Source organism: Narcine bancroftii, chromosome 1 (genome assembly GCF_036971445.1).
Source record: "Narcine bancroftii isolate sNarBan1 chromosome 1, sNarBan1.hap1, whole genome shotgun sequence".
In the NCBI taxonomy this organism is placed as follows: Eukaryota; Metazoa; Chordata; class Chondrichthyes; order Torpediniformes; family Narcinidae; genus Narcine; species Narcine bancroftii.
The window spans coordinates 159,315,965-159,339,156 of record NC_091469.1 but is presented as its reverse complement, the minus strand read 5'-3'; the positions used below and the strand labels follow the sequence as shown (position 1 = coordinate 159,339,156).

The 23,192-nt window shown below is 42.6% G+C and overlaps 1 protein-coding gene across 14 annotated transcripts in view; it reads left to right on the top strand.

The window, feature by feature from the left end:
* The first annotated feature begins 1,187 nt into the window (after window positions 1-1,187).
* Window positions 1,188-23,192, top strand: part of LOC138765441 (uncharacterized) — an 84,409-nt gene continuing 62,404 nt past the window's right edge. For all 14 annotated transcript variants that reach the window (XM_069942522.1, XM_069942506.1, XM_069942490.1 and 11 more), the window contains exons 1-3: window positions 1,188-1,290; window positions 2,649-3,041; window positions 11,775-12,170. In XM_069942522.1, the coding sequence (XP_069798623.1) occupies window positions 1,230-1,290; window positions 2,649-3,041; window positions 11,775-12,170 (850 nt within the window). In that variant the 5' untranslated portion in view covers window positions 1,188-1,229. The remainder of the gene's footprint in view (window positions 1,291-2,648; window positions 3,042-11,774; window positions 12,171-23,192) is intronic.

Here is a 23,192-nt window from a genome sequence, read left to right as displayed (position 1 = left end):
TGTCTGATTGTACAAGTAGAACCCAACTAAACAGTGTTCTCCGGTCCTCGATGCAAGGCACACAGACACACAACCAGACGCAACACACCTACAGACAAACGATACATATGCATGACAAGTATTTCCTTGATAAATATTGTTGTGTATAAATGAGAGACTTGGATGGTTAATGTGACCAGTTCCTTTGGTCATTCAGCATTCTCTCTGCCCGTTGGAAGAAGCTGCTCCTCAGCCTGGTGGCACTGGCTCTGATCCTCCTGTATCTTTTCCCTGATGGGAGTAGCTGGAAGATGTTGTGTGCAGGGTGGAAGGGGTCCTCAGTGATTTTGTGCACCCTCTTTATACAACAATTTTGGTAGATCACATCAATGGGTGCTGCTGGTGGCGGGGGTAAGGAGACTCCAGTGATCCTCTTACGATCCTGTGGATTAACCTCCAATCCATTTCTCTGCAACATCCGTACCCCATATTGTGATAAATCTGGCCAGGATGCCCTCGATAGAGCTCCTATAGATGGTGGCCAGTAGCCTTGCCCACTTCAGTCTTCCTTCCTGAATACACGAGAAGATGTTGAGTGTCCATGATAGGTCACTAGTTAAGTGAACTCCAAGGAACTTGGTGTCTCCACTCTCTCCACTACAGAGTTATTGATGTGTAGTGGAGGGTGGTTGTTCCTGGTCCTCCTGAAGTAAACAATCATCTCCTTCATCTTGTTCATGTTGAGACTCAGGTTGTTCCTCTCGCACCGCGTCACGAGATTTTCCGCCTCTTCTCTGAAGTGCGACTCGTCGTTGTTGCTGATGAGGCCGACGACTGTCGAGTCATCTCCAAACTTTTTGACACTGTTGGAGCTGGATCTGGTGATGCAGTCATGAGCCAGTAGCGTGAACAGGAGTGGGTTGAGCCCGTAGCCCTGAGGTGCGCCAGTGCTCAGTGTGACAGTGCTGGATATTCTGTTACTGACCCGGACAGATCATGGTCTTTCCATTAGGAAGTGCAGGATCCAGTTACATGGAGGGATGTTGGGTCCCAGCGAGGAGAGTTTCTCCACCAGCCTCTGGGGAATAAATCCTAACTCCAATGGTTACTGCCTGACCCTTCTCAGAGTGAAATTACTTTCTGCTGACACGGTTGCAGGAAGTGAAGTAACATTTGCAGCCACATCTATTTTTGACAGTGGGAAAATAAGAAGTATTTTGCTGAGAGAAGTCGACACTGAAACGTTGGTGATGAGTTCTCATTGGGTCTGTCTCTGCGGGGTCCTGCTGACGATCTCTGTCCAGGGTTACAGTAGGTCTTTTTCTGTATCGTCTCTATTAATGTTGCAGTTTGGACTTTGGGTAATTCCATGGTGGGGAAAAGGCCTTGACTGGAAAACTGGGGTGAGGAGGGTGGCCCTGTTTTGGTCATGCTATAATGTCATGAATGTGAAGAAATTTGTTGTATTGGGGCAGCATTAGTTGCACATATTGCTACAAATTAAATTTAAACAATAAATAAATTAGTGGACAAGAGGAGAAAGTGAGGCCGTGTCTGTGGATCTTTGTCCGTTCAGAAATCTGATGGTGGAGGGGAAGAAGCTATTTCTGTACCACTGGGTGTTCGTCTTCAGGCTTCCTGCCTTGGTCCTCCCTGGTTATGGGGAAGGCTCTTGGCTACAGCGCATTAAATTAATATCTCCAATGTTCCCAGATTCAGTGAAAAGCTTTTATTTACATGGTATCCATTGACATAGCTCAGCAGGTCGTGCAAGAATAAAATAAAATTACTGTATATACTTGTGTAACGGTCCACATTTTTGGTACAAATTTTCAAATCAAATTTGGGTTTGTTGACCTTTACGTGGGTCATACATCCTTGACTGTGGTAGGCAACAATGTCGTTCAAGGCCTCCTGCAGTCAGTCCCCATCCAGGGGTACAGTAGGTGTTTCCTAGTGACCTCCCTTGCCTCATGTTGTCTCATTTCTTTTAATGATACAGTTCAGACCTTGGGACATTCCACAGCAGGGGTGGGGGACCGAAAGTCTTTAATGGGAAAACCAGTTTGGGGGGCACTGTTTAGCTCAAGTTATCAAGTCCCTGGCAGCAGAGACCTAGTTGTGGGAGCTCAGATGGCCGGGACAGGGTAGTTAGCCTGTGTTCGGGGTGTCAGGAGCTTGGGTGGGCAGGCGGCCTGGGCGAGGGTCTGCAGTTGGGGTGTCAGGCCTTTGAAAGTGTGGGCACTCGGGGAGAATGTCAGCAGCTGGGGCATCAAAAGCTCAGGTGGGCAGACAGCTGGGTGAGGGTCCACGGTAATGGCATCAGGAGCTTCGGTGGTTGGGACGCCTGGGCAATCATCCTCGGTCATGGTGTCAGGGGCTTGGATGGTAGGAGGTCGGGAGCCCGGATGGGCAGGTGGTCGAGGCCAAATCAGGTGGGGTGGGGGGGGGGTCAACGTTTACCTATCACACAGTATCATGTGTCTATAAGGTAGATTGATCAACTGGAATGATGCTCATTGGAGCCTGTAACACCCTTTTCAACTGTGTTTATGTCTCAACCAGACCCAGTAGCAACTGATGATGTGTAATGAGCAGATTCGCATCCTGAAATTCCCAGTGTTTTCTCCTCTTCCAATACTGATCCCCCCTCCCCTCTCTCCCTGCAGATTATTCCTACTACGGTTGGACAATGTCTGGTGCTGATGTGGTGTCAGCCGTGGAAGGGGCCTCTGCCATGTTGCCGTGTCGTTTCACCCACCCACCCACGGAGGAGACCCTCACTGGTACCATCATGTGGTACAAGATTAAACCAGGAGTTAAATCAACTCGTCAAGTTGTGTTTAACTGTACATATCCCAGCCTTGGATCCTCCCGATGTGATCGGGCAACACAGGAGGTCGGAGGGGGTCGTTTCACGTTCGTGGGGAACCTGAGCCAGAGAGACGCCTCGGTCATGGTGGATCGTCTGAGCCGGGAGGACGAAGCTCAGTATTGGTGCCGCATGGAGCTCAACATCATTAATTTTATTACTTTGGTTACAACGAACCTGAAAGTGAGAGGTGAGCAAAGAGCCCACCTGCTGCAGTGAGTCACAATCTTCACTCCTCCCCCAACTAATCATATTGTTTTCATAACTTACAAGTGGAATAAAGCAGGATAATTCTTCGTGGTCATTCACAACCTAAGTCTGCACATGGCTGAGTTGAGACCCCCAACATTCGGGGCCACAAACAGTCCTTCCCAATGAAGCAACACTTCACTTGCGAATCTGCAGGGGTCATCTACTGCATCTGGTGCTCCCGCTGTGGTCTCCTCTACATCAGGGAGACTGGATGAAGACCGTTGAGCACCTTCACTACCACAGCAAGGAGCTCCCAGTGACAAATCATTTCAATTCCCCTCCCCACTCCCGCACTGACATGTCTGTCCCTGGCCTCGTGCACTGCCAGACCGAGGCTACCCGCAAATTGGAGGAACAACCCCACATATTCCATTAGAGCCCCCTCCAATCAGACGGCGTTAATGCCGACTTCTCCAATTTCCGTTAACACCCACCCACCCCTGTCTCTCTTTCTCTTTCCCCGTCCCTCTGTCTCCTTTCCTTAGCTCCCCACCCCACTGCCCTCTCCATTTAGAGAGGGAACCCCCCTTCCTTCTACATTCAGAGAGGAATCCCCTCCTCTTATCACTTCTCAGCATTTTTCCCTTAATTTAATTTTTAATTAAATTTAGACGTACAGTGTGGTAACTGGCCCTTTCGGCCCACGTCTCCATGCCGCCCAATTTAAACCCAATTAACCTACACTCCCAGTACAGTTTTGAATGGTGGGAGGAAACTAGAGACCCCGGGGAAATCCAATGATGATGTGGGGAGAACATGCAAACTCCTTACAAACAACGTAGGATTCGAACCCTGATCCAGATCACTGGCATTGTAACAGCGTTGTGCTAACCGTTACGCCAACACATGCTGCCCACCCACCTTTAACCTCTTGCCTGTGGGACTGTGCCCCTCCCCATGCTCCTTCCTCCCTCCTCTCCTCCCCCCACTATTATATCCAAGTGGCTCAGGCCCAAAACAATGGCTTCCTTTTACTTCCTGTCGATGCTCAGTGACCTGCTGAGTTTTTTCTGAGATGAGGATCCATTTTCCCTCTCAGGTCACATCAGGGTTCCCTTCATGCACATTCCTTGAGCGAGGAGTATCATCGGCAGTTGGACAGGATCTGGTCCTTCAGAAACCAGCCGCAGGTGATGGGGTAGTTCAGAAGGCCTGTGGTACATTGGCCTTTATTAGTTGGGGATTGAGCTCAGGAGTCATGAGGTAATGTCACAGCTCGATAAATATCCGGTTAGACCACACATCGAATATTGTGTTCAGTTCTGGTCACTGCATTACAGGAAGGATGTGGAAGCTATGGAGAGGAGATTGACCAGGATGTAGCCTGGAGTGGAAAAACAAGTCTTATGAGGCAAGTTTAGCAGAGCTGGGACTTTTCTCTTTGATGCAAAGAAGGATGAGAGGAGACTTGACCAAGGTTGACAAGATTAGGAGAGACATAGATTAGACAAGATTAGGTGAACAGCCAGCACCTGTTCTCCAGGGCATGATCAGCAAACACCAGAGGACATGTGTACAAGGTGAGGGGAGGGAAGTTTAGGGGAAACGTCAGGGGTAAGTCTGTTTTTATACAGAGACTGGTGGGTGCAGTGAACTGGAATTCACTGACTGTGTGGAGTTCAGATGCCTGGCTCCTCCCTTGGCTCTACCCTCACTCCACCCCCCCCCAATATAAGCCCTGGATTTCCCACCTTACCTCAGATTCACCCAGGGACTATTGTATCTACCGGCCATTGATTGTAAGCTATTAAAAGTGTGTCTGTGCTCCTCTCAAATCTCTGAGTGTAATCAGTCGCATTACAGTGGGTGCCTGGAACACCTTGCCAGGGGTGGTGGTGGAGGTGGGTATAATAGGGACATTTAAAAGACTCTTAGACTCAGGGATGCAAGAAAAATTGAGGGTTGTGTGTGTGAGGGAGGGAAAGCTTAGATTGTTGAGTAGGTTTATATGGTCGGCACAACATCGTGTGCTGAAGGGCTTGTACAGTGATGGAATGTTCTATGTTTGTTCAATACATCGGAAAGGAAGAAGAGGAGATTGACCAGGATGTTGCCAGGACTGGAAAGGTTGAGTAAAACGGGACTTTGGATAGTCAGGGTGTTTATTCCCTGGAGCAGAGGATGATGAGGGACCTGGATGAAGTGAATGCTCACAGAATTGTCCCCAGTGTAGACGATCCTGAACCCAGAGGGCCTTAGTTGGAGGTAAGAAGGGAAAGACACAAGAGGGACCTGATGGCCATCTTTTCACACAGAGATGGGCTCCAAGGTTGGCGTTGTGGTTACAACATCAGCAATTGGGACTGGGGTTTAAAACCCTCCCTGTCTGTCAGGAGTTTGCATGTTCTCTCCATGTCTTAGTTTTTTGCAAATTTTATTTAAAAGATAACAAAAACATAGCATACAGTAGAAATAATCAAAGAAATTTTTTCATTAACATCCATTCCACCCTCCCACCCCTACAGCCAACTCCCTTAAGGGGAGCAAAAAAAATATAGATTATATATATTAAAAGATTATTGTAAATGTTAAAACATTTCAAAGTATATTTCAAATACGGAGACCACTTAATAACAAAGAAAGAATAATTAACATGTAAATTATACATAATTTTATCCATAACCACACATACTTTCAATTCATTATGCCAACGTGCTATATTAATCTCAGTATCATCTTTCCAGGTACTAGCAACACATTTACGAGCTACTGATAACACCAAATGTACAAAGGCAATTTGAATTTTATCCAATCCCATTCCCCTTAACGAATACAAATTTTCCAACAAGAAAATCGTTGGATCTAACAGTAATATAAAATTATATAATTTCTCCAAAACTACTTTAATTCCTTGCCAAAATTATTGAACTTTAACACAATTCCATACAGCATGTAAAAAAAGTACCAATACATGAACCATATCTAAAACAAGAATCTGAATTACTAAACCCATATTTTTTTAACTTTTCCAGGGTAAAATATAATTTATATAAAAATTTATAATTAACCATTCCATGTCGCACATTAGTCAATTTAATTACATTGTCCTGACACATATTCGCCCAATCATCTTCGGGAAAAATAAATAATAAATCACTCTCCCATTTAAGTTTCGATTTCTCCCAATCTGCTTTATCCATACTCTCTTGTAACAAATTATACATAACTGAAATATAACCCTTTTTATGTATAAAGGAAATCAAAGATTCAAATCTCAACAAAGTAGGTAAAATCATTTCTCTACCATAATTATCTTTTATCAAAGCTCTAAGTTGATAATACACAAACAAGAAATTTACAGGTATATCTAATCTTTCTCTCGATTGATTAAAAGAAAGAAATTGCCCCTCTACAAAACAATCTTGTATTATCTTTATACCTTTTGAGTCCCAAATCTTTAAATGATTATTAAACATTGAAAAAGGAATAAGCTGATTGTTACACAATGGAGTTAAAATGGATAATTTATCTTTCGACCTTAACACCCTATTTTTTTAACTAAATCTTTAACAAATGCTTCAATATCAGCATATCATATTGCTGTAACAAAATCAGATTCCAACGAAATATAAATTCATATATTTCAACCCTAGGAATACACGCCATCTCCACTTTGGCCCAGCTAGGAGGCTGATCTAAATCCATCAATCTACTAATAAACTTCAACTGGGCCGCTTCATAATAATTTTGAAAATGTGGTAATTGTAGACCGCCCAATATATACTTCCATGTAAGTCTATGCCACGCCATTTGAGCTAGTTTACCTTTCCATAAAAACTCTCACACTGCTTTATTCAAATCTTTAAAAAAGCCCTTAGAAAGTAAACAAGGTAGTGACTGAAATAAATATTGAATTCAAGAAAAAATATTCATTTTAATACAATTAACCCCACCAATCAAAGTTAATAGATGATCTTTCCACTTAGTTAAATCTGCTTTAATCCATCTTAATATAGGTATATAATTTCATTGATATAATGATTGATAATTTTTATACATAAACACACCTAAATATTTAATTTTACTTGTCCACCTTAATTTTGTAAATGTTTTAAATTCAGAATAATCTCCCACTCCAACTGGTAAAATTTCAATTTTATCCCAATTAACTTTATATCCCAATCATTCTCCAAATTTCAACAAACACTCTTGCAATTCTTTCAATGACCATTCCGGTTCCATCAAATATACCAACACATTATCCGCAAATAAATTAATTTTATATTCTTCATTCTTAACCCTCATCCCTCTAATTTCTTAATTTTGTCTAATAACCTGAGCTAACAGTTCAATAACCAATGCAAATAGGGCTGGTGACAATGGGCAGCCCTGTCGAGTTGAACGAGTCAATTTAAATGGTGAAGAAATTTGTCCATTTGTTGCCACCCTAGCAATTGGGTTCGTATATAAAGCCTTAACCCAACCAATAAAAAAGGACCGAATTTAAATTTCTCTAACACTTTAAATAAAAAATCCCACTCAACCCTATCAAAAGCTTTTTCTGCATCTAATGCAACCACCATAGGACAGTTAGGTTGCTTTCGATATGCGTTGACCAAAGTAATTAATCAAAATATATTATCTGATGCTTTTCTATTCTTAATAAAACCTGTTTGATCAATGTGTACCAATTTAGGCAAATATTTAGCAAGTCTATTAGTTAATACTTTCACTATAATTTTATAATCTACATTTAATAAAGAGGTAGGTCTATATGAAGACACTTTTAATGGAACTCTATCTTTTTTGGAATGACAGTTATTAAAGCACTTGAACATGATTCTAGTAAGTTCTGATCTTCAGTAACTTGATTCAACACTTCTCCAAATTTGTTAGAAAAATCATCATAAAAAAGTTTATAAAATTCCACAGGAAAGTCCCCTGGGGACTTTCCATTAGGCATTTCCTGAATAGCTTCCTTAATTTTAAAATCCGTAAATGGAGATTCCAGTTCCTGAATATCATTCCCATCTAATACCGGTAACTTTAATTTAGATATGTAAGAATCAATAGAACCATTATCCTGTTTCCCCTCAGAAGTATATAATTTTTGATAAAATAAATAAAACTGGTCATTAATTTCCTGAGGCTTATAAGTTATTATTGAATTCTTTTTAACAGCATTAATAGTCCGAAATGTCTGTTCAGCTTTCAATTGCCAGGCAATATAAATTACCTTGTGAGCTCTTTCCCCCAACTCATAATAACATTGTTTAGATCAATTAATTAAGTGGTCAAACTGATAAGTTTGTAAAGTATTATAACATAATTTTAACCTCGCTAATGCAACTTTTTTATCTTCTGTTACACCTTTCTGAAAATCCTTCTCTAACTCAGCAATCTTATTTTCTAAATCTAAACTTTCTGCCATATATTGTTTCTTAACTTTCATAGAATAACTAATGATTTGCCCTCTTAAATAAGCTTTTAAAGCATCCTATATTACAAAATGACTATCCACAGAATTAACATTTTCAGTCAAAAATAAAGAAATCTGCTCTTTAACAAAAGTAACAAACTTTGGTTTTTTCAATAACCTCCATCTAAATGACGGACGTACTATCTCCGAACTTTCACAGGAAAAAAGTAATAATGAATGATCTGATATAACTCTACTTTTATATTCAACTAATAATACTCTACCTTGTAAATGTGCTGATACCAAAAATAAATCAATTCTAGAAAATGAATCATGTCTTGAAGAATAAAAAGAGAAATCTTTCTCTGTAGGATTAACTTTTCTCCAAATATCCACCAAATTTAAATCTTTCATTAACGCATTAATTTGTGTTGCCATCTTTGATTTCTTTACAATTTTTTGGATTTCTGACCAGTAAAGGGTTGAGAACACAATTAAAATCACCACCAACTAAAACATTTTCATTAGTTTGAGTTAACAATAAAAAAGCTTCTGAAATAAACTTCTCATCATCTACATTAGGGGCATAAAGATTCAGCAAAAATTTTACAGTTCACTTTTAATACTCTGTCGGCATATCCTCTGAAGATTCCAATTCAAAGGGTAAATTTTTATGAATCAAAATTGCTACAGCTCTTGCCTTAGAATTAAATGAAGAAGAGAAAACATGACCAACCCAATCTCTTTTCAATTTCAGATGTCCTTTCTCAGTCAAATGCAATATCAATTTTCATTTCTTTTATATAAGCCAATATTCTCTTTCTCTTAATTGGATTATTTAACCCCTGAACATTAAAAGTTGCAAAATTCAATTTAGACATCTTCTTTAACCACTAATATATTTACATACTATAAAATAATGCTCCCCTCTATAATTCTTCCATGAAATTAAAACCCCCTCAAAATTTTATTTAAAATTAACAAAAAATAAACCAAAACAAACCACCCAAAGGTAGTAAAACCCTAAAAATCTGGGTGTGATGAACCCACTAGCGGCAGATGATTATCAAAGTTTTCAGTGTCATCCACCCCCCCCCCCAACCAGATACATATTTATTATCTAATCAGACACAATCGAATATAGTCCATATATTCAGCCCAAGCCCAACGACTGCTCTGGATCTTCAACATCAAGAAGACTTTGTGTCAACTCTTCTTTCTTTCTATCCTTTCCATTCCCATGTCCATTCCCATTTACTCTCCTCTTAGGAGATAATGGAGGAGAACACCCATTTATTTGCAATTCCGGCAAAGAATTAGCAAAACCCAAGGCATCGTGATCATTCTCAAAAAAATTGAGATTGAAAATTTCCATAGAAAACCTTCAAAATTGCAAGATAATGAAAAGCAAACTTGTAGCCTTTTCGCCACAAAACATCTTTAGCTGTATTGATTTCTCGTTGTCTTCTAATAACCTCTTGACTCAAATCAGCATAAAAAAACACTCTAAAGTGTTGAACCATTAATGGAGATCGATTCTGCCTTGCGTTCTGCACTGCCCATAAGTAAAATCATTCCTCGATCTTGATACTTTAAACAACGAATCAAGTCCGCTCTCAGTGTTTGTCCTGGAAGTGGTCTTCTTCTCAGAGCTCTGTGAGCCCTATCCAATTCCAAACCTTCAGGGAAAAGCTCTTTACTCAGCACATCTGGGATCCAGTGCTTAAAATTTTTTATAGGGTCAACGCCTTCCATATCCTCTGGACATTATTCCTTCAACTTTGATTTTCCAAAGAATCAATCTTCTTCATTAAATCTCTTTTCTGAATTCCCCAATCTACAAAAGAACCTTCCACTTTTCCCATTTTTTCTCTATTACGTTCTACACTCAGAGAAAGCTGTTTCAATTTTCTTTAAATTATCTTGCACAGTATCAACTGATTTTATACATTTATTAATATCAGTTTTAACAACAGTCATTTCCTGTTTCACAGTTGACATTTCATCACACAAGGTATTCATTTTTATTTTTATCTCCATAAATCCTTGATTCACTTGAGTTGATATTTGTTTTGACATATTATGCATTTAACAAGCTATCCCTTCCAAAACAGTGAACACTGAATCCAGTCCAGATTCTACTTCCATTTTTTGAGATCTACTTTCTTTAACTGCAAGCTCCTCCTCCTGGACGAATTCCAACAAGGTAAGTTCCTCTTCTTCCTCAGTCATCATAGATCCTTTGACTGAACAGCTGTGGGTCTGGACACCAAACGCCAGCACCCCGACCTCTTCAGGACGCCAGTGTTCAGGCTCCCCCACAGCCCCAACTTTCTCCAGCAGCTCTCGGACCTGCAATGCCCCACGCAGGCCAGGCAAAGCCGTCGGACGCGCGTAAGTGCCCTCAGATGCTACATTGCACGCCACTGGGCCGCCCAGCGAGGTCACGGGTTCATGGGTCCCCTTATTTGCCGTGCCGCCTGCACTCACAGCTTCACGTGAATGCAGGTCAGCAACGGCCGAGCTCACCAATGTGCTGGCGCCATCTTGCGGATGCATTATCGGCGCCGGAGACAGACTCAATTGGGCTGGAGTCCTCTGAGGCTTGGAGACTCCCAGTGATGACTCCGTGGATTCAGTTATGCAGGTAGGCCTCAATTCTTCCGCACTTTTATATGGTAGTTTTTTCTGAAGCTGAGGTTTAATTTTTTTCACATTGGATGCCATCATAAAGCACTGTTATTTAAATAACTGTAAATCTTATTTTTAACCACTTTTATGCTATGAAAAAACTGGGTATTTAATGATCCAGCTGGGGAGAGGTGGAATACATGTCTTTCTTCTACGCCATCTTGCCACGCTCCCGTTCTCTCCATGTCTGTGCGGGTTACCTCTGGGGCTCTGGTTTCCTCCAACCCTTCAAAATGTACTGGGGGTTGTAGGTCAATTGGGCAGCGCAGGCTCGTGGGCTGAAAGGGCCTGTAAGCGTGTTGTATGTCTCAATTTAAAAAACAGAGTTGTTTGTATCTGGAATGAGCTGCCAGAGGATCCTGTAGAAATGGGTTCAAATGCAACATCCCAAAGACATTTGGTCCAGCAAACAGATGAGAAGGTCTGAAAGATATGGGTCAAATGCAGGCAAATGGGATTGGCCCAGAACACCAGCTGGGTCAGTTTGAAGGTGTCAGGTCGAAGGACCTGTTCTGTGCTCTATAACCTCACGACTATTATTTTACAAGGTGGAAATTTTGGCAGGAATTGACCGTGAAGACGGGGAATGTTGACTAATATATTCTGGTGTCTGTCCCTCAGCTCCTGACGGGAATTGCTCAATGGTGAGTGGGACTGAGGGAGATTCAGTCACCTTACCCTGTGTGTTCAAATGGCCTCTGTCTGACCTCACCCTGCACACGGTCACCTGGATGGTGAAGGATCCCTATCGGCACATCGTCACATTCAGGCAGAGATCTGGTGGATCGTGGGTGGCAGAAAGCAATGTAACTCGATATGAGCTCGTCGGGGACCCCGAACACGGAAACGCCTCAACCCAGATAAACCAGCTGAGCGTGGAAGACAGTCACACCTACCTGTGTCTGGTGGAGTCCAGTAAACCAGCTCACTTCCGTTATAAAAATGGAAATTATGGTCCCATGAAGACTCTGTTTATTCATCTGACCCAGTGCAAGGCCCACTTAGTGGTCTCTCCCGGTAATAACATTGCAACTTTCTCCAGTGTGTGGTGAGGGGAAGAGCAAGGTGGAGGGAGGGGCGGAGAGTCTGTCACAGGCTTGGACATGCCAGGCATTTAGCTGCGACCTGCGCCCCATGTCCTGAATCTTGAGCTGAACTTCAGATTTGTCACTGCTGGACTTCAACCAATACCCTTCTTTGACATCCATTTTATTTCACCTCTTGTCCGGCACCGGCCAATCAACGGCCTCTCTCCAGCAACCATGACCCTTCCCTGATCCACCAATTCTTCGCTGGCTCCTGCCAAACCCCTTCCACCCTGACTTAATTATTAAGATTCCTTTATTGTCATGTAATTTACAGAACCTAATATTACATGAAATCAGTTTCCATAAGGTGAAAAGTGGCCATTAGTGTCACCCAAGGAGAAGAAGCAAAGGAGAGTCCCTTTAGAGTCACTGAGTGTCCGTGGATTCACCTCCAGCCCTCCCGCAGCCTCTGCAGCTGCACAGACTCAATCAATCGACAACCCGAGCTCCAGATCCAAACCCCTGATCCAATCAGGAAGCCTTCAGCACCCGAGGCCATTTAGGAGCCCCTCTTGCCCTCAGCACCCTCTTAAATCCAGGTTCCAATATCTTGTTCCCGAGATTCAGTCTCCAGCAACCCATGTGAGTCCCCCAACCAAAGTCGTGCAGCAAATTTGCTTTTAATTTTCTTTAAGCATAAAAAGACGATCAAATTTTAACTTATTACTAATAGCTTAACTTAACTTAATCCCCTTCTAATTCTAAGTGCACGTGTAGGTAATGAGTTTGTGTTCAAGTAAGTTCTCTGATTCACTGTCCAATCATTCACTTTTCCCTTCTCCAAGTTCACCGTTATCAGGCAATTCTCATACTGTGCACAGAATTTAACATTTATGAATCTTCACCAGGTTTTGGTGCTTAAAGTTAAATAGTTATTGCTCAGGAAGGTTCTTGTTGGTTTCAGAGATATTTGTTGCTTATTGGACACGCACAAACTGATTTCCTCCAATCAGTCACTTCAATGTCTTGCCAAAGAAACTTCCCCCATCATGGGTTTTCCAAATGATAACCTCTTCTTCCAGGTGAGCACAGAGTTCCTCTTATTTCCCTTATTTCAGGAGAAACTCTAACCAGCCATTTCCTCATAAGGGTTTTGAACAGGCTGAACTCTGAACTCACAACCAGTCTTCAAAATGAGGTTTTCAACAAGCTGCCAGCTTTCCATGTCACACCCTCAACTGCTACTGTAGAACTGACCTCTCTCTCTCTCTCTCTCACACACACACACACACACACACACACACACACACACACACACACACACACACACACACACACACACACACACACAAAAAGAAATCACCTGTTTGTTTATCCTATCTCTGCTTGTAAAAAAACACATGACCTCTTCCAGGGTTCCAAACATAATCGTCGAAAGATCTTATCAGTATCTCGGAGCCTGGACTTTATCGCCTGTGCACAATAGATCAGCATCTTCATTGCTTCTGTAAAATTAACCGGAGCCTCAACGTCCAGATTCAGCAAAGCTCTTGCATTTTAAAAGAGACGTCTTTTGTGAAGTGTTACTCTGTGAAGTATACTATCCATCACTTTTAAAGACATATTTTATCCATTACTATTCTAACAATTCTTAACCTTAAGTGTCTTAACCTTCTGAACTAACCTCCATTGTGCAATGTTTCCTTCATCTACCTTCTTGGTTACTTCCTCAAAAACTCGACAAGACTCGTTAAACACAACCTACCACACACAAAGCCATACTGACGGTCCTTAATCAGTCTATGTCTGTCCAAATACCTAAACATCCTATCTCTCAGAACTCCTAATAATTTAACCACTACTGACGTCAGACTCACTGGCCTATAGTTACCTTTCTTAAACAGGTGGACAACAGGAGCCACTCTCCAATTCCCCCAGCACCTCTCTGGTGGCCAAGAACATTTGTCAGGGCCCCTGCAATTTCAACACTTGTCTCCCTCAAGGTCCGAGAGAATATTCAATCTGGCCCAGGGGATCTGTCTACCTTCATTTGCTGTCAGGCAGAAATCACCTCCTCCTCCTTAAATCTCCATTCATTTCATGTCACTTCTATTCGTTTCCCTTCCATCCATATGCACGATGTCAGTTTCCTGAAGATATACTGATGTAAAAATAAACTGTTTAATTCCTCCCGCATTTAGTGAGGCTCCACACATCGTTGACCACTCTGATCCTCCCGGGGACCATTTTTCCCTTCCTGATTTTATTTGTTAGTATTCCCTTACATTTTCGATACTCTGCGACTACCTCATTTCCTCCTTGTTTTTTTTTAACGAGTTATACACCTCTCTCTTTTAATCCTATCACCAATGTCCCTTGAAAACCAAGATTCCCTATGCCTGTTAACTTTCCCTTTAATCCTGGTAGGAATGCACCTCAAAATCTCCCCCTTGAATGCCTTCCACTTGTTGGACGCATCCTTGCCAGAAAATAGCTTATTCCAATTGACTCCTCCAAGATCCTTTCTCATTTCCACAAAATTGTCCTTTCTCCAATGTAGAACCTCAAATCGAGGACCAGATCTATCCTTATCCATAAGTAACTTGAACCAAATGATATTATGGTCACTGGACTCAAAATGCTCACCAATACAGGCTTCTGAATCCTGACCTGCCTGATTCCCTAACAGGACATCAAGTATTGCATCCTCTCTCATTGGTTCATCTACTCCCAAGCCACCCAGTCCTTTTACAGTATGGGAGTCCCATTCAATATGCGGAAAGTTAAGATCTCCGACTACCACAACTTTGTTTCTTACAATGGTCTGCCAGCTCCCGACAGATTTGTGCCTCCAATTCTCTCAAACTATTGGGCAGATTAAAATATAAGCCTATTAGTGTGTTCACACCTTTCCCGTTCCATAGCTCCACCCAAATGGCTTCTGAAGCTGAGTCTTCTGGACTGTCCAGTGCAACACCACTCCTCCCACTTTCATCCCTCTCCCTCTATCATGTCTGAAATAATGGAACCCTAGAAAATTGGTCCATTCATGGACCACAACATCTGGCAGCTCACCCTCCCTCCTTAGAATCAGAAGAACTCAATCTGAGATATCTTAGACCCTGGCACCAGGGAGGCAACAGACCATCTGAGATACTCAATCTTTCCCACAGAACTTCCTATCTGTCCTCCTATCAAATCCCCCATCCCACTGCTCTCCTCTCTTCCCTCTTTCCCTTCTGAGCTGAGGACCCAGTCTCAGTGCCACTATAACCTGTCCCTAGAAGGTTGTCCCCACCAATTGTATCATAGAAACATAGAAAATAGGAGCAGGAGTAGGTCATTTGGCCGTTCGAGCCTGCTCCGCATTCAATGAGATCATGGCTGATCATAAATTTCAGTACTCCGTCCCCGCCTTCTCTCCGTAACCCCTAATTCCCTTATACTGAAGAAATATATCTAATTCCCTCTTAAATATATTCAGTGAACCTGCCTCTACTGCCCTCTGTGGCAATGAATTCCACAGATTCACCACCCTCTGGGTAAAGAAATTCCTCCTCATCTCGGCTCTAAATGGTTTGACTATTATCCTTGATCCATGGCCCCGGGTTCTGGATTCCCCACCATTGGAAACATCCCTTCTGCATCCATTCTGCCCAGTCCTGCCAGAATTTTATATGTCTCTATGAGATCCCATCTCAATCTTCTAAACTCCAGCGAGTACAATCCCAATTTGCGCAATCTTTCCTCCTAAGTCATTCCTGCCATTCCAGGTATCAGCCTGGTGAATCGCCTCTGCACTCCCTCCATTGCAAGAACATCCTTCCTTAGATAAGGTGACCAAAACTGCACACAATACTCTAGGTGGGGTCTCACCAAGGCCCTGTACAGCTGCAGTAAGGTATCCTTATTCCTATACTCAAACTCTCTTGATATGAAGGCCAACATACCATTTGCCTTTTTAACCGCCTGCTGTACCTGCATGCTCGCCTTCAGTGACTGGTGCATAAGAACCCTTAGGTCTCTCTGCACTTCCCAATCTCCCAATCTATTGCCATTCAAATAGTAATCTGCCCTCCGGTTTGTATTACCAAAGTGGATAACCTCACATTTATCCACATTGTAGTGCATTTGCCATGGATCTGCCCAGTCCCTCAATTTATCCAAATCACACTGGAGCTTCCTGACCCCCTCTTCCGTGCACACAACCCCTCCTAGCTCAGTGTCGTCTGCAAATTTGGAGATATTACATCCAATCCCCTCATCCAGATCATTAATGTAAATTGTGAACAGCTGGGGTCCCAGTACAGATCCCTGTGGCACCCCACTGGTCACCGCCTGCCACTCAGAAAACAAGCCATTTATCCCAACTCTCTGTCTTCTACCTGCCAGCCAGTTCTCAAACCACATCAATACTTTGCCCCCAATCCCATGAGCCTTGATTTTGGAAGCCAGTCATTTATGTGGGACCTTATCGAAGGCCTTTTGGAAGTCCAGGTACACCACATCCACTGGCTCTCCCCTATCTATTTTACCTGTCACCATTGTCAGAAATAAAACTTCTCACACATGAGTCTCTTTAAAACTGATGACACGACAAGCTTTATTTACAAGTCTGCAGAGTTGGACTCAACTGGTTTCTCACCAGTTAAGCCCCGATACATACAGTGCATTGATTTTTATACCTTTATTATTTGCCCTTCCCCTTCTTATTAATACTGTTTTAATTGGTTAGTATTACAAAAACATTCTAAGTATAACTGCATTATTAATTATCACGTTCGTTACGTACGCTGTGAACTCTACATTCACTGAATTCTGTTTCTCACACTTCTTATCAATCCTTTGTCTCCTGCATGTCTCTCACTATGACCATGAAAAGATAGGTTTAAAAAAACATATTCAGCAGCTCCTTCTGTCCTTGACTGCTAGTAAACTCTCTGTCCGTTCTGGCTTCCCTGTTTATGATTAATCATCACATTTTAACTTAAGTCTTTTTAACCTAAATTCTCTATATCACAATCCACCCCTTTCTCTCTTTAAAATGTGTTGAATATATGTATAGATATGAATGGGGATTCTAAGCTAGGGAAGAGAAATGTTTTATGATACATTAATCTCACGCTGAAATAAAAGTCTTACAGGGTCTCCCATCCCCCCTGGTTGCATAGCTTGTTCGACCATGGAAATCACCAGGCTGCGTAGACAGGGAATAATACAGGGCAAAATAAGTAGGAGGAATAAAATACCTCCGATGACCCACAAGAAGGTACGCCACCAGGTTCCTCCAAACCATTTGTCCATCCAATTAAATTGTGGGAAAGGATGCCAGGTTTGAACCGGTACATGGGACAATGTACGAATATTATCAGCGATTTTACGAACGGCTTTTCCATTATCATCAATCTGTAAGCAGCAGTAGTCAAATTAAGTTTGCCACATACACCTCCTTCCGTGGCTAGGAGATAGTCTAGGGCTAGACGGTTCTGATATATAGCAGAGCGCATTTGACCTTGCTGGGATGCAAGTAATTGCAGGGCTATAGCTGTTTGATTTGTAACAATTTCAAGCACTGCTTGTAAGCGAATTATGCGATTTAACATATATATAGGAGTACGATAACCCCAAGATCCATCTTGAGCCCATGTAGCGGGACCATAATATTGAATTATGCGCTCTGGAGGCCAATCATCTCTCCATTCTCCCAAATGTACCGTGGTAGAGCGGGGTTCACGATGTAATGTATCAAAGACCTTCACGCCTAATTTATGACCGTGATCGTGGGGTAGAAGGAAAAATTCTGGGCGGATTATTCCTAGGAAACAAGTTCCACTCCACTGTGAGGGAAGACGAGTATAAGCTTTATTACCACATACCCAGAATAATCCATTTGGGGATACTCCATACCCCCTTTCCCAAACTCTTTTAAGAACAGGATTTGATTGGCATGGTCCTGTGATGGTGGAAGTGGTACAATTCCAAAACTGAATACTGCTATTAGACAGGGGTAGGCAATTAGTTTTAAAAACAGTGGATAAGAACCAAGTCTGAGGTTTAGGAAACCAAGTGAAAACACCAGGCGAAATGCGAATCCATACAGCCTTGCAGGGACTTTCTCCTACTGGGTATTTGCCGGCTCGTGAGAGACAATAAAAACCAGAGGGGACATTAGAGAGAGACCAGGTTTCTCTTGATCTCGTTCGGTTAGTTGTCCAAATGCGGGAAATCATGGTCAATGAATTGAGAGGTTCTCCCCACCAAGGCCATTGTTCTGACATCCGTGGACCCCCGCAGACCCAACAATTGGTTACATTAAAAGTTCCTGCAATTTTAGTTGCCAGATCTACAAAAAGGTTATCTTCCTCAATTACATTACCGAAACTTACATGGTTATTTGGATGGACTCGAACTAAGTCCGGCTGTCTTAAAGGGACAGGCAATTTCGAGTGTGGAGTGTAACTTCTCATTGGAACAGTACGTTGGTGTATGCAAAACCAGAGTCCATCAGGGCATGGTGGGCTTGAGTCACCTTTCCAACCGTTAAGAGGGAAAGGAGTGGTATTAGGAATCTGTATATAATGACTCATATTATTTCCTTCTTTTTCCACACAAGGGGTATATGGATGTTGGGTGGTATTTTCTGCCCAGCATTTCTCAGGAACTGAGGTATGGGAAATGAAATTACCTTCCTTTCTTCCCCAAATGTGGTCCTGAAACAGGACCACTGTATCTCTGCATTTCTTACATTTCACACCTGATAAAGACATAGGCAAACTAAGAAAAATCAAAGAACATAACAATAACATTGTGAATTAAGTCTTTTTGCGAAATCGTAAGGTAAGAGGTTTTTCTCCAGGAATACAAGTCCAATCTGAGTTCGTATCAGGGTCCTGAGGCGCCTCTACAGGTCCCTTAAATCTGGATGCGTGTGTCCACCCCTTCTCTCTTGTTCGTGCTGCAGCTTCTGTAGTTAAGAGAACTTGGTATGGACCTTCCCACTGGGGCTGGAGTTTTTCAGTCTTCCAGGTCTTGATAAGAATCCAGTCTCCTGGTTCCACTTTGTGTAAAGAAAAGTCTAGAGGCGGTGTTTGTGCCAATAGTCCTCTCTTTCGTAAATCTGTAAGAGAGCGTGACAGTGCCTGTAAATAGTTCCTAACAAATATATCCCCTTCCCCCAAGGTGGGACACCCCTCAACTGTACTCCAGATGGGAAGCCCAAACATCATTTCATAAGGGGACAGCCCTACATCTTTTCGTGGGGCAGTACGAATTCTTAATAAGGCTAGGGGCAGACACTTTATCCAAGGCATTTTAGTTTCCACCATTAACTTTGTCAATTGGATTTTTAGTGTTCCATTCATACGTTCGACCTTCCCTGAGCTTTGTGGATGCCAAGGGGTATGTAATTTCCAAGAGACCTGTAATGCATCACAAATCAATTGCTGGATTTTTGAAGAAAAATGTGGACCCCTGTCTGAGTCTATAGAATCCATTATACCATATCTGGGGATTATCTGCTCTAGGAGGAGGCGAGCTACTGTAGAGGCTGTAGTATTTATTGTTGGGAAGGCTTCTACCCATCGGGTAAAGTGATCTATTATCACCAACAGATATTTCCATCTTTGAACTTGAGGTAACTCTGTGAAGTCGATCTGGATACGTTGAAAAGGGCGTATGGCTAATGGTTGACCTCCCATGGTCCCTGTCCTCATTATCTTCTTATTAATTTTTGTGCATAGGTAACAATTTTGCACCTCTTGTTGGGCCAAGGTGTAGATTCCCTTACACACATATTCTCGAAGCACTGTGTCACATAAGGCTTGGGTGCCCCAGTGGCTCTGTTGATGCAGGTGTTTTAAAATATTGCGAGTTATTTCTTTATTTAGAACAATTCTTCCATCTGGTGTTTTCCATGTTCCATCAGGTAACTGGCTTGCGCCCAGCTGATCCATGTTCTTTTCTTCTTTAGCAGTGAAAATGGGAGCTGTCTTTATGCCTTGCCTTATTGGGATTAAAGTCAGCAAACGGACTTCTTGTTGCATGGCTGCTCTTTTGGCTTCTTCATCAGCCAGTCTGTTTCCAATTGCTGTCGGGTTATCTCCCCTTTGATGGCTTGGTATGTAGACCACTGCTATTTCTTGGGGTAATGTTAAGGCTTCTAGAGTCAGAGTAATCATCTGTTCGTGTGCCAATTCCTTTCCTCTTGATGTAATTAGACCACGCTCCTTCCAGATCTTACCAAAGGTATGCACTACTCCGTATGCGTATTTGGAATCTGTGTAAATTGTTCCAATTTTCTTTGCCAGTATTCTGAGGGCTCTCTGCAAGGCATATAGTTCACAGGATTGTGCTGACCAGCTTCCGGGTAGTCTCGTGGATTCTACTACTTTCCAAGTATTTCCTTCTATTATAGCATACCCATTTCTTCTCATTCCGTCAACACATCTGGCGGAGCCGTCAATGTAGAATTCATATCCTTCTCCCAGCGGAGTATCGCAAAGGTCTTCTCGGGTCTTGGTCTGAAGATCTGTCAACTCGACACAGTCATGCTCCACCTCTTTCTCTGTTTCACTGCCGTATAAAAATTGAGCTGGGTTGCAGCTATTAATTTTTGCAAACTGTAAATCTTCTCCAACCATTAAAATGGTTTCATACTTTAATATGCGAGAATCAGTCAGCCATCGATGGGCAGTTTGTGTTAATAAAACACTTACAGAATGGGAGGTGTACACAGTCATCTTTCCTCCAAAAGTAAGTTTACGTGCTTCCTCTACCAACAGAGCAGCAGCCGCTACTCCCTGGATACACGTCGGCCATCCGCGAGACACTGGGTCCATCATTTTGGAAAGGAAAGCTACTGGGTGTCGCTGACCGCCTTTTTCTTGTGTTAAAACTCCCACAGCTGTTCCTTGGTTATGAGTGAAAAATAGCTGGAAGGGCTATTTTAAAGAGGGCAGAGTGAGCACTGGGGCTCGTGTTAGGCGATGTTTCAAGTCCTCGAACCATCCCTCCTCCTCCTGGGTCCATTTCAATGGATAGTCATTTTCATTTGTCAGTTTATCATACATAAACTTCACCAAAACTGAGTAGTCCTCTATCCATAACCTACAGTATCCTAAGAGTCCCAGGAATTGTCTTATTTCCTTCTTATTACGGGGTAAAGGCATTCTAGTGATTCCCGCAATTCGTTCAGGGGTAATCCGTTTCTGTCCTTTACTTATCTGGTGTCCCAGATATATCACAGTTTTCTCAACAAACTGTAACTTGTTTCTGGACACTCGTAGACCCTTTTTCCCCAGATAATTCAAGAGTCTAATGGTCTCTCTCCTCATTTCTTGTTCCTTGGGTCCTGATAATAGTAAATCATCCACATACTGCATTAGTTGGGAATCATCAGATTGTGGATAGTCCATCAGGATTTGTTCTAGCATTTGTCCAAACAGGTTTGGAGATTCAGTGAACCCTTGGGGCAATACAGTCCACCGAAACTGTCTCCGTCTACCTGTCCATGGATTTTCCCATTCAAACACAAACATATCTCTACTTTCCTCTTCTAACGGACAAGTCCAGAAGGCATCCTTCAAGTCGATAACACTAAACCACTCATGGTCTGGGGGAATCCGACTCATAATAGTATAGGGATTAGGCACCACTGGGTGGCGGGTCTGAACAATAGCATTCAAACTTCTTAGATCCTGAACTAGGCGATAGGATCCATCTGACTTTTTTACTGGGAGTATAGGGGTGTTATAAGGTGACATGCATTCTTCTAATAGTCCGTCTCGTATTAAAGTCTCAATTACCGGCTGTAGCCCTTTTCTCCCTTCCAAAGAAATAGGATACTGACGTTTCCTTACCGGCTGATGACCTGGTATTAATGTGACATGTAAAGGTGGGATGTCCAGACCTCCTCGATTTCCCTCCTTATACCAGACTCTCTCGTCAATCTGCCGTTCATCCTCTTCCTTTAAAGCGCAGAGGTGGACTCGCACTTCTCCGTCCACAGGGAGAGCACCCAAACCTAGGAGAGCCTGTAAGTCCCTTCCTAGGAGGTTAAATCCAGCCGAAGGTAATAACAAGAGGTCTTGTACCCCTTCTCTTTCTTCCAGTTTCACTGTTACTTGGGGAATTATTGATACCATTCTGGGAGCTCCTTCTATCCCAGAAATTGTCAAATTACTTTTTATAGGCTCAGTTCCGATTGGCACAGTTATTACACTACTTCGTTCCACTCCTGTGTCCACCATAAACACCACCTCTTCTCCCTTGGGACCAATTTTTAGTTTTACCAGGGGTTCCCTCTTATATTTGGTCCCTAACATTTGGAACCCCTGACACCCCTAATCTTCTTCCATAAGTTCGAGGGCACGCAATTCCCTCTTGTATCGGGGGAATTCCCTCTTAAAGTGTCCTTCCTCATTGCAGTAATAGCACTTAACGAATCTCCGGGGTCTTCCCTCTCTTGGATATTTTGGATTGTTTAGAGGAAGGTTTTGTTTTCTTTCCCCTCTGGATTCAGCATTCATCTGTCGGATAGTCTGTACCATAACCTTTGTCGCCTTCTTTTGATCTTCTTCTTCTCTCTGCACATATACTTTTTGTGCCTTTTTTAACAGTTCACTTAGGGGTTTTTCACTCCAGTCCTCCTCCTTTTCTAGTTTCTTTCTAATGTCTTGCCATGATTTGGAAACAAATTCAATTCGAATAAGCTGTTCACCCATTGGTGTACTAGGGTCCACACCAGCATACTGTTGGACATTCTTTCTCACCCTCTCCAAAAAATCAGTAGGGGACTCGTCTTTCCCCTGGTGGTTCCCAAATGCCTTGGTAAAATTGTGACCCTTTGGCACAGCCTCCCGTATCCCTTTAATTGTCCACTCTCTATATTGTCTCATACTTGCCAATCCCTCGGGTGTTCGTTTGTCCCACCTGGGTTCATTTAAGGGATATTTTTGTTCATGGGGTCTAGGGTCCCCAGGTTGTTCATATTCCCACATGAGGAGGGCAGCCC